At 31.8% G+C, this 12,396-nt stretch overlaps 1 protein-coding gene across 3 annotated transcripts in view; it reads right to left on the bottom strand.

Moving 5' to 3' along the window:
- Positions 1-12,396, bottom strand: part of LOC126879807 (zinc finger protein 501-like) — a 54,374-nt gene that overhangs the window by 16,404 nt on the left and 25,574 nt on the right. The window contains exon 2 of one of the 3 annotated variants that reach the window (XM_050643071.1): positions 6,243-9,833. The exons of the other annotated variants lie outside the window; for them this stretch is intronic. Coding sequence (XP_050499028.1) covers positions 8,503-9,833 — 1,331 coding nt within the window. The 3' untranslated portion in view covers positions 6,243-8,502. Of the gene's footprint in view, positions 1-6,242; positions 9,834-12,396 lie in introns of those variants that run through there. 3 annotated transcript variants of the gene reach the window in all.

Below are 12,396 nucleotides of genomic sequence, written 5' to 3'. Positions count from 1 at the left end.
GTAGTTTGACATCTAAAACTCTACTTATGTTCAAATGATTTTTAATATAGTCTACTATTGTTAAGAATCATTAGTATAGTAAATTTTAAATTTTAGTATACAGGGTTGGTCGAAACTCGGAATGAGTATTTTCTGAGGTTTCTTAAATGGAACACCCTGTATTTTTGTATTGTAATGAAATGATATTTTATAGTACTTTTTTATTACTTAAGCATTCCCTATACCTAACTGCTTTAATTTGTGAGTTATTGGTGATTCAAGCTAAACATTAATTGCACCAAAAAATACGTAAAATTTTATTAGGTTGGCCGTGAAAATACTCAATCCCAAATAATTTTTCAGAAATAAATACATATTAATCCAGACTGATCCTTAAAATTACCAATAATGGTTTAGCTATCAAAATACCTACGTAGTAAAGATTGTTGGTGCGATTAACAAATAAGCACAAATTTAAGCACATTTAGGTATAGGGAATGCTTAAGAAATAAAAAAGTACCATAAAATATCATTTCATTACAATACTAAAATACAGGGTGTTCCATTTAAGAAAACTCAAAAAATACTCATTCCGAGTTTCGACCAACCCTGTATACTAAAATTAAAAATTTAGCTATACTAATGATTCTGAACAATAGTAAAGTATATTAGAAATCATTTGAACGTAAGTAGAGTTTTAGATGTCAAACTACTACAATTCTACAGGGTGTGAATGTTGCTACGAAATTAATAAAAAAACGAAATTACACTGTATAATATTACAAAACCTCATATTTTAAGAAAGAAGACATCGAAGAGAATCAAAAAATGTAAAAATATACAGGGTGTCCCATTTAAAAAAACGAAGTTATAAGCAACTTCCGGTATAACCGGAAGTTGCAAAGAGATGAAAATATTTTCATGTAATAGATCATCCTTCAAAACCCCTTTATTCCAATTTTCATTATTCTGTTGCCTTTAGTTCTCGAGATATTTCTAATAGGCCCTTTATTTGCCTCACCCTGTATACCTAACACATTATAAATACAAAAATGCCCGTCACAGTTCGGACAAGAATTTTAGTAATTAACAAATAAGAGTCAAAATGGCAGTTTTTTCGTTTAAATCGCTACAGGTAAAAATAGGTTAATTTAATATCTTATTTATAGCGTAGTATTCTTCTGTTAGTAGGTGAGCAAAGGATTAAAATGAAGTTTTTGAATTTTGGTCCGATCATTTTTTGCTTCGGAAATTGCAAAATAAGACTAAAATTTCGAAAATAAAAAATTTGCTATAACTTTTGCGAAAATGACCGTAAGACTTTCATATTGCATGAAAAGTTGAGTCAAACAGTCCTTATAATGCACAAAAAATTTTAAGACGATTCGTCAGTAAGTTTAAATTTTATTCAATTTGTTTATCCCAAAGAGCTATTCTTTTGCAATGATATTGTTCAAAAAATGATAATGATATAGCAATTCTGTGGAAACCACATAAAAGAAGAATAAGTTATATTTCCAAAGTATTTAAAAGGATCAGTCCGAAAACATTTTACTAAAGTGGGGTCATTTTTGGTTTATAAACAATTTGAGTAGCTTTGTTAATATTGATTGTAGAGTAAATCTTCTTTGAGATATCAGAAGCTGGTATTTTTAGACAAATTTTCAAAAAAAAAACTTTTAGCCTAGGTTACTGGCAGTCAAAGTTAGCCACATGTATTATTTAATTCACAGTTCCTTTTGTATACATAAAATTCTCCTGTAACAGTGTAAGTTACCATACTCCTCCGAAACGGTTTGACCGAGTTTTATAAAATTTTACACGTATATCCTATAGGACTAAGAATAGGTTTTAATCTATTTTTCATACCCATAAGTTGTAAGGGGGTTGCCCCCTGACATTTTTTAATTTTTTTGGACAAAATTGAAGACGTATTTACAAAAACAACATAACTGTATTTTTAAGATTTCTGTAATTTTTTTGTGTAAAAATTACAATTTAATATAAAAATACAATTTCTATGAAAGAATTGAAAATTTTAATGATAATATTTATATGTAGATATTATATCGTATTATATTTATAAATAATATCATTAAAATTTCCAAATTCTTTCATAGAAATTAGGCTTTTTAAACCGGGAGATATTAACAGAAGTTCAACCACGATTTTCTAAGTCCTGCCCTTTGCAATACTAGAAGGTTAGAGAAGCTACTTACAATTTGTGGAAAAATCCACGGGTTTCCTGTGACATTTTCCTGTGAAAATTAGATTTTCTATGAAAAAAAATTGGGAGTTGCGATGAATTTTTAAGTCCTGCCATATCCATAGAATAACAGGATACTATCTATTTTATGAAGAAAATTTTTTGGGCAGGACGGTTGCAAAAGGACTAAGGGAGTATACATATATACAAACATGTAATGAAAATAATGAAATTTTCATAATTTTTTAAGTCCTGCCAACTTAAAAAATTAATCATATTTATTTCAAAATGACCAAAAAATATGTTGGCATGACGTCACCTAATGTTTAACTGCACTTGTTTCTTGGAAAATTCTGTATAAAATTTTCACTCTGGTTCCGTGATTTTTTAAGTCATAAAATAAATTTTGATATAAAATAAATAATTTCAGTAGACATTATTCCAAATGGCAGGATGTTTAGTTACACCTTTTTTTACTATATATATTTAAAAAATTTGTAAGAAAAAAAAAAAAGAAAATTCATCGAAAATTACACGATTTTCCAAGTCATGCCATTTCGCACATATCTCAAGAAGGTTAATATAAATCTATTTTCAAAGAGGCAGGATAGTTGTATAGTTATTTCGTATAAAAAAATTAAATTGTGTGTCGTGTAAAATTATTTCAGGGTCTTATACAAACATATTCATATCACCACAATTTTCTGAGGCATACCATGTCGAGTATGCTTAAAAAACACTAATCTAAAACCGTTTACAACGTAGATAATTTTAAGAAAATTTAACTCAATTCACCTAGTTCAAAAATGCTTCCGAGGAAAGCTAGAGCTCTTTAAGGACGGCGTCTTGTAATTCATCATCGTCATAATTCAACCCGGATCTATCCAATGCTGGATATAGGTCTCCCTCAGTCTTCCCCATGCATTTCTGTCCTGTGCTGTCTGCATCAAGTTTCTGTCGATCCGTTTGATGTCATCAGACCGTCTGGTTGGCGGACGACCTCTACTTCGATATGCTTTGTCTAGAAGAAGCATATCGAAGTCTTGTAATTAGTTTCTTTAAAATAGCTGCAGAACGCTTTTATTTGGAAAAACGAAAACTGGTGCACTTATTTATCTTCCAGAGGTCAATCGTCACATGTCAATTGCCAATTTTTAGTACCGGTCATAGGGGTCCGTTTTGGGTACGGAAACGGATATTTTATCGAATAACTTTTCTGTCTAACTTTTAAGCATTTCTGACACTGGATTATTAAATTCTGGGATAGTTTTGTACTAAAAGGTACTTTTGCTTTAACTCAGAAGAATACGCAGTGTTTTAGAAAAATCGATTTGAAAAATTTTTCGTTTTGGTTTTTTGAGTTTAAAAGAATTTAGAAAAATTTTATTTAGGAAAACGAAAACTGCTACGTTTATTTCTCTTCCAGAGATGAATCGATTTTATCAATTGTGAATTTCTAGTACTGGTCATAGGCATCCGTCTTGGGTAGATCAACCTATATTTTATCTCATAACTTATTGGTCTTTAAATTTTTAGACATTTTTGAGTAGAGTATTAAATTATGAGGTATTCTAGTACTAAAAGTTACTCTTGCTTTAAGTCGGCAAATACACCGTTTTTTTTTTATTTTTTTAAAAAAATTTTCAAATTGAACAAACGAAAAATTTTAAAATGGATTTTTCCAGAAAACCGTGCATCCTACTGACTTAAAGCAGGAGTACCTTTTAGTACTAGAATACCTCACAATTTAATAATCTAGTGTCAAAAATACCTAAAAGGGAAAGACAAAAAAGATTCCTATGACCGGTACTAGAGATTCGAAATTGATGGAATCGATTTATCTCTGGAAGAAAAAAAGGCGGACCAGTTTTTGTTAGAGACCGACCGAATGTGACATTTTTGGCCGAAGCCGATGCCGAAGTTCGGCCTGAAGGATACCTTCGGCCGAAGCCGAAGCCTAAGCCGAAGGTGACTAAATATTTGCATTTATAGTAGGGATAGTCGATGGTCGATGTTTAGGTAGTCAAAACACCAGTAATCTTGAGTTTTAACAAATACAATAAAATTATTATAGTTTCTCAGAATTTTACTACGTGAGAAATATTCAAATGAAGATCTTTGAGACATCTTGGCCTATTGTTAAAATTTATATCCTACCTACTACCTGAAAGTTTGTAAAACGTTTTGGTTTATTAGGATATAAAATAGGGTGTAAATATTATTCAAAGTATCAAAGGCTCGCCGAAGCATATTGTTTAGAGATTATTTATATAGTATAGTATACTCGGAGCATTTTATTATTCCACCTTCGGCGAAACCTTCGGCTTCCTTTTGGCCGAAGCCGAATTTTGGCCGAAGGTTTAAATATTGGCCGAAGGTGGCCGAAGCCGATGCCGAAGCCGATTAATCGGTCGGTCTCTAGTTTTTGTCTATCGAATTGAAAGCGTTCTGGAGATATAAAAAACTAATTACAACGCGCCATCTGTAAAGAGCTTTAGCTCCCTTAGCCCAGCCGCACATCAAAGAAACATGAAACGTAAATTACGTTTCATGGAAATAAACCACTGCTAAACAAATATACGTCCGGCCATTTATGAAACTCTCCGAAAATAAAAATGTGTCATGAGCATGAATCACACTCGTTTCATTGGTAGGCGGACTTTGAGATTTGTTTAGCAGTGTTTTCTTTTCATGAAACATGTTTTTCGTTTCATGTTTCTTTGGTGTGCGGCTTGGCAGGCCGCACATCAAAGAAACATGAAACGTAAATCACGTTTCATGGAAATAAAACACTGCTAAACAAATAGACGTCTCGGGCCATTTATGCGACTCTCCGAAAATAAAAATGTTTGGTGAGCATGAATCACACTCGTTTCATTGGTAGGCGGACTTTAAGATTTATTTAGCCGTGTTTTATTTTCATGAAACGTGTTTTACGTTTCATGTTTCGTTTCATGTTAGCCAAGCCGCACACCAAAGAAACATGAAACGAAAAACATGAAACATGAAACGAAAAACATGTTTCATGAAAAGAAAACACTGCTAAAAAAATCTCAAAGTCCGCCTACTAATGAAACGAGTGTGATTCATGCTCATGACACATTTTTATTTTCGGAGAGTCTCATAAATGGCCGGATATATATTTGTTTAGCAGTGGTTTATTTCCATGAAACGTAGTTTACGTTTCATGTTTCTTTGATGTGCGGCCGGGCTTACGTTTCAAAGGAAGATGAAACGTAAAAGATGAAACATGAAACGTAAAACACGTTTCATGAAAATAAAACCCTGCTAAATAAATAGTAGATGTCAGCCCACCAATGAAACGAGTGTGATTCATGTGCGTGAAACATTTTTATCTTCGAGAGGCCCCACACCAAAGAAACATGAAACATAAAACGTAAAACACGTTGCATGAAAATAAAACACAGCTAAACAAATAGAAGTCCGCACACACAAGAAGCGAGTGTGATTCATGCACATAAAACATTTTTATCTTGGTGAAATCTGTTTCAGGAAATAGATCGTGTTGTATTTTTCGGTTTCAGTTTCATTGTTTTGGACAGTTAATTACGTGCGTAATATGAATTAGTAATATGAAAGGTTTATGGAGTTACGAATACGCAAGCCGACCTCCGAATCACCTAGTGTGCCCAGAGTTGCTGCTAAGGCACGTCATCTGAAGTTTCGTGGGATATCGGCAATAAATTAAAGAAAACAGATTATTCGAGGGTTTTTGGGATGACCGAACACAAATATGACATTACAACCGACCCTCGGAGCACCTGGTGCCCAGGGTGACTGATCTCGAATTTAGAGAGTTTTTGGAGGTCGATTCTGATGGCGTATTCATGTGCAGCAATCACAAAACTCCTCGAGTAATCTACTTGCATCACTTTAGTGTCTGAAAGCCTCGAAATTTAACAATATGGCGTGTATATTAGTCACCCCGGGCACTAGGTAAAGATCTGTTCTAATGTGACATTCTTGTTCAGAAACCCCAAAAACCACCTGAGTAATCTGTCTGTATCAATTTACTGCCGAAATTAATATATAAATATGGTATAGAAAATGCTTAACAAATAAAAAGGTACCATAAAATATCATTTTATTATAATACTAAAATACAGGGTGTCCCATTTAAGAAAACTCAGAAAATACTCATTCAGAGTTTCAACCAACCCCTATACTAAAATTAAACATTTTGGTATACTATTAATAACTGACAATAGTAGACTACATATATTAAAAATCGTTTAAACATAAATTAAAAGAAGTTTGGATATCAAATCACTAACAATATGTATAGGGCGTGAATGTTCCTACAAAATTAACAAAAAAAACGTAATTATATTTTAAACTACCTCGTATAATATTTCAAAACACTACATTTTATTATAGAGAACATCGAGTAGAATCCAAAAATGTAAAAATATACAGGGTATTCCATTTAAAAAAACATAAATTTGTGTCAACCTGTGAAAACGGGTAGCCCTGTATATTAGAAAATACTGTTAAATCATAGTCCTATGCGCAAGATATTCGGAGCAGTCTGTGAGTACGGAATGTGGAGGCGTAGATATAACTTTGAACTGCAGAATATCTACAAGCATACGTTTGGTGGAAAAGATATTATCACTGTAATTAAGCGAAACCGCCTGAAGTGGGCAGGGCATGTAGCCCGGGCCCCTGAATCGAACATGATAAAAAAGATTCTAACAGCTCAACCCGTGGGAGTGAGAAGACGGGGTAGACCAAAGTTGAGGTGGATGGACGGGGTAACACAAGATGCCGAGAAGATCGGAGTCGGAAACTGGAAAATGCAAGCAAGGGGCAGAACAGAATGGCGTAGAAAGCTTGAGAAGGTCGAGGCCCTCTAAGGGCTGTAGCACCATGATGATGTGTATAGCACCCAAATAACCCATTTGCAACCCGGTTGCTCAAGTGTCCTAAACATGGTATATTTTTGACCTATTTCCCTGGCGCATATAGGAATATCCCGGTTTAAGGAATAGAAACTTGAGGTCCCGAAACGTTTCTACTAGCCACCAATGATCGTTTATTAGAATATCCCGGTTACAAACGTCACATCTTTGCTACTTTATTTTTAATTAATTATTTTCTTCTATTTTCTTTAAGATTTTATTAATAATTATCTTCTGTATTTGTTTTACCCGTTTTCTCCGTTAAAAACTCGTGGGCGCCCTTTCCTGTTAGGCAACTCTTTTAACATTCTAGAATCTCATCTAACACCTAAATCATCATACTGAACGTACTTCATATATCCTTACTCTCTAGATGTCTGTCTTTCATTATGGAACATGCTTATTCTACCTTTCTACAGTTCACGCTGTCATTTCAAGTCTCAAAATGGTGGTGATAAACTCATAAAAGCCAAAGGAGCTTGAAAATAAGTTATTTTATTCTGAACAGACGATCTCTTGGGGTAAGAAAATTCATTAATGCTTTTTTATTGTATTCACAGTTTAACATTAATAGTTTTTATAGTATTTTTTATATCTAACCTCCCATATTCTAAAAACATGTGTTCTAATATTCCATTTCATCTATTAATATGCATTTAGTAATCAAATTATTTAATTAGTCCCCGTCAGCATTGATTTTATTTTATTCTTGCCATCTGCTACTCTTTCTGATTATTTCTTAAATATTGGCAAACTTGGCACACTTTGGTTTTTACTTCTTGATGTTAGCTATGTATTTTATCTTCTAGTTTTTGGGATTAAATTTTTCTCCCTTCGGGAGCTTCAAGCCTTCTTCACTGGTGATGGAACTACAAGGCAGGACATAATGGATGCATCTCCACTAGACTACAGCTAGTCTACAACGACGAACATATTCAGCTGCAGGGATCTGAGGCCGAACATCTGGCCAGGTCTACAAGAAGTCTACAACAGTACCATTCGACATCAAGGAGTTACCATAGAACCAACACCACAAGCCATGCATAAGTGTAATCCAAGAATTGTTAGATTTTGGCAAGAATCTGAATATATTTGTTAATGCATTTGATAAGTCATATTTTTATTATATCTTTATTGAAAAATAAACATGATTAGTTAAAATATTGTTTTGTTTGCTTCCATTCTGAATTTTCATAGTTCATATTTAAGATTAGGACAAGACGAACACACCTTAAGAGACTGAGCTGGGCCAGGGTGAACGATAACTATCTTGGATGATTGAAATATTATTATTCAGTGTTATTTCGGTTATTTCAATAGTAATACTTTTGCTTGGCACGAAGGCTATTCCAATAAGAGGGTTCGGCTATACTACTTAAAACAAATTTCACACTTCTACGGCTTTTCTCCAGTGTGTATCCTTAAATGCCTTTTCAAATCTCCATTTTGAATAAATTGTCTAAAACATATTTCACACTTATAAGGTTTTTCTCCAGTGTGTATCCTTAAATGCCTTTTCAAACTGTCTCTTTGTCCAAATTGCTTAGAACAAATTTCACACTCAAATGGCTTTTCTCCGGAGTGTATTCTCAAATGAATTTTCAAATTTCCTCCTTGTCTAAACTGCTTAAAACAAATGTCGCACTTGTAAGGCTTTTTTCCTGTGTGGAATCTCAAATGTGCATTCAAACCACCTTCGTGAGCGAACAACTTAAAACAAATTTCACACTTAAAAGTTTTTTCTCCAGTATGTATCCTTGAATGCATTTTTAAAATGTCACCTCGATTAAATTGCTTAGCACAAATTTTGCACTTATAATGCTCGTCTCCAGTGTGCAATATAAAATGTTGTTTCAAAGAACTTGATTGGTTAAACTGCTTAGAACAAATTTCACACTTATAAGGTTTTTCTCCAGTGTGTATCCTTATATGCTTTTTCAAATCGTGATTTCGTCTAAATTGCTTAGAACAAATTTCACACTCATATGGCTTTTCTCCAGTGTGCAATCTGAAATGTTTTCTTAAATGCCCAGCTTCATTAAATTGCTTAGAACAAATTTCACACTTATAAGGCTTTTGTCCAGTGTGAACCCGTAAATGAGTTTTTAAATGCCCAGCTTGACTAAATTGCTTGGAACAAAATTCACACTTATAAGGCTTTTCTCCATTGTGAACCCTCAAATGAGTTTTTAAATGTCCATCTTGACCAAAGTGCTTAGAACAAATTTCACACTTATAAGGTTTTTCTCCAGTGTGTATCTTTAAATGCCTTTTCAAATTTCCTGCTCCTCCAAATTGCTTAAAACAAATGTCGCACTTGTAAGGCTTCTCTCTGGTGTGTATCCTTATATGCCTTTTCAAATTTTTATCTAGACTAAATAGTTTAAAACAAATTTCACACTTGTACGACTTTTCTCCAGTGTGTATTCTCAAATGCTTTTTCAAATTTCCATCTTGACTAAATTGCTTAGCACAAATTTCGCACTTATAAGGCTTTTCTCCTGTGTGCAATCTGAAATGATTTTTTAAAGTTCCTGCTTTAGTAAATTGTTTAAAGCAAACTTCGCAGTTGTAAGGCCTTTCTCCAGCATGTATCCTTAAATGCTCTTTCAAATGCCCTGCTCCTCCAAATTGCTTAAAACAAATTTCGCACTTGTAATGTTTTTTTCCAGTGTGTGTTAGTAAAGCCCTTTCAGAATTCGCTTTAATCTCGTTTTGACGTAACCCTAAAATAAAAATCAAACTATAACTTTTGTAAGGTACGTGCGGTGGTAGATAAAGTAAATTTTCAATGTTAAGTAGCTAGGGAAAAACATGTGAAGTGTCTTATGAATATATTTTAGATAATTCTAAAAATCCTTTTAAATACGAAATAATTAATTACGATATTATTTACAGGTGTGTTTTGATTACATACTAATTTCTGCTAATAGGGAAGTGCAATTAGAACGAAAACATGCATTGTATGGGAAAAATTCAAACAAGCTTATATTTTTCTAACACCTTTTTTGTTAGTTTATAATATACATGTTAAAGCAAAAAGTTCTACTCTCAGATTTGGCAGCTAATTGTTTATTAATTATTTAAACAATAACAATTGTTTTGTAAAAATAATTTTAAAAATATCGTTGAATTCATTATTTTACTTTGATCAAATATGTTTCTATCTTGTTTTTGGTTATGCTGAATCCGAATATGGTATTACAATTTGAAAATTCTTATACAGAAGCTCTTATACAGTATGTTTGCGTAGCTAGGTACCACATGGAAAACTTTTATATGATCAGTTTTACGAAAAAAGTTATTCTTCATAAAATGCTCTACCTGGTCTAGAATCTAAGATACAACCATCAGATATCAAACTTTTTTAGTTTTATACGAGGTATGTAAATATGAATTTTTCTTAAGAGTTATGTGCCTTTATTATTCACAATATTTTAATTAGAAGGATTTAATTGAACACTAAAACATGTTTTAAAACTTTTCTTGATAACAATTTTCGATATTGTGAATTATAAAGATACTTTACTCTTGAGTGACATTCATATTTTTTTACGTATCTCGTATAAAATTAATAAAATGTTATATTTGATGATTGCATCGTAGATTATGTACGATGCAGAGTATTTTATAAAGAATAACTTTTTTTCGTAAGACTGATAATAAAAAAATTATCAATAGGTTCCAAGTTACGCAGACATACTGTATAATACTCTGGGCTAATTAGCAAAATTCATGAAAAAGTTATTTACCAGCAATTTTATCGCTGGAATCGAATTATAAGATCCTATATATTAATAATATAGGTATGCAAAGTCCGCAGATAGTGTGCTACTTTTTTTATAAACAAGATGGCGTCGACAAATCGTATTTTTTCAATTATTGCTCTATAACTTCGAAGATTTTAACTATACAACAAAAACACTCAAATAAAAATTCACCGCAATTAAATTCTGCATAGAGATATGTTTTTCACGATTTGCTCCGACGAAAATTTTCCTCGGAAAATGCGGGTTTTCCTAACAAAAACTATAATTTACAAATAAAGTTTTAGGTAAGTAATTATTAATCAATAATTAAATAACTTAGTGACATCAAATCTTTCTTGGTATATATTGTAATTCCAGAAGCCGGTGAAAATTAAACGAATATTTTAGCAACAATTCAATTGTTAATTAACAATTTACGATCGCAATAATAACCAAAATAAACATGAGACATTGATCAAACTTTTCAAGATTATAAAGTTGAGATGCTTATTTAATATTTTATGGACAAAATATAAATTTTTCTTTTTTTGCATAATCTTTAAATTTTGAAAAAAAAAATAGTTATAATACGCTGGTCTAATTAGTAAAGTACAAAGAAAGGTTATTTACCAGCAATTTTATTGCTGGAATCAAATTATAAGATCCTATTTATTATTAATATAGGTATGCAAAGTCCGCAGATAGTGTGCTACTTTTTTTATAAACAAAATGGCGCCAACAAATCGTACTTTTTTCAATTATTGCTCTGTAACTTCGAAGATTTTAACTTTACACCAAAAACACTCAAATAAAAATTCACCTAAATTTAATTTTACATATAAATTTCCCGATTTACTCCGACGAAAATGTTCCTCGGAAAATGTGGGTTTTCCCAACAAAATCTCGAATTCTCAAATAATTTTTTTGGGCCAGTAATTATTTATCCATAATTATATAGCTTGGTGAAATAAAAGCTTTCTTGGAATAGATTATAAATTCAGAAGCCGGTAAAAATGAAACGAATATTTTAGCAACAATTCAATTGTTAATTAACCATTTACAGTCGCAATAACAACAAAAATAATAATGAGACATTGATCAAACTTAGAAAGATTATAAAGGTGTGATGCCTATTTAATATTTTGTCGACAAAATATAATTTTTTCATTTTTTTGCATAATCTTTAAATGTAAATTAACATTTCTCAGAAATTGTTTATTATATTCTAATTTTAAAAAAATACTTAAAATGCGTATTTCATAGGTCTCGAAAATGAATGCTTTAAAAAAATTTTCCAACCATTTGCAAAAAAATTATGAAACAGCAAAGTAAATATAAATTTTCTCCGTTGTTTATAATTTGTTTTAATTGTTTCAAAGCTTAAAAGTGAGTCTATGGTACAATCTAATTACTCACAAAGAATGTCAAAAATTAGTGAAATGGTTATATTTTAATCAAAGATTAAAAATACTTTTTTTGTAATTTTTAGCGCAAAAGTAGGCCTGATACAGAGTCGGAGCTAAAATGTTCACTCGAAGCG

This window comes from Diabrotica virgifera, chromosome 2, assembly GCF_917563875.1.
Source record: "Diabrotica virgifera virgifera chromosome 2, PGI_DIABVI_V3a".
Classification (NCBI taxonomy): Eukaryota; Metazoa; Arthropoda; class Insecta; order Coleoptera; family Chrysomelidae; genus Diabrotica; species Diabrotica virgifera.
Note: the sequence above shows the minus strand (reverse complement) of the source record. Positions and strands in the feature narration are given on the sequence as shown.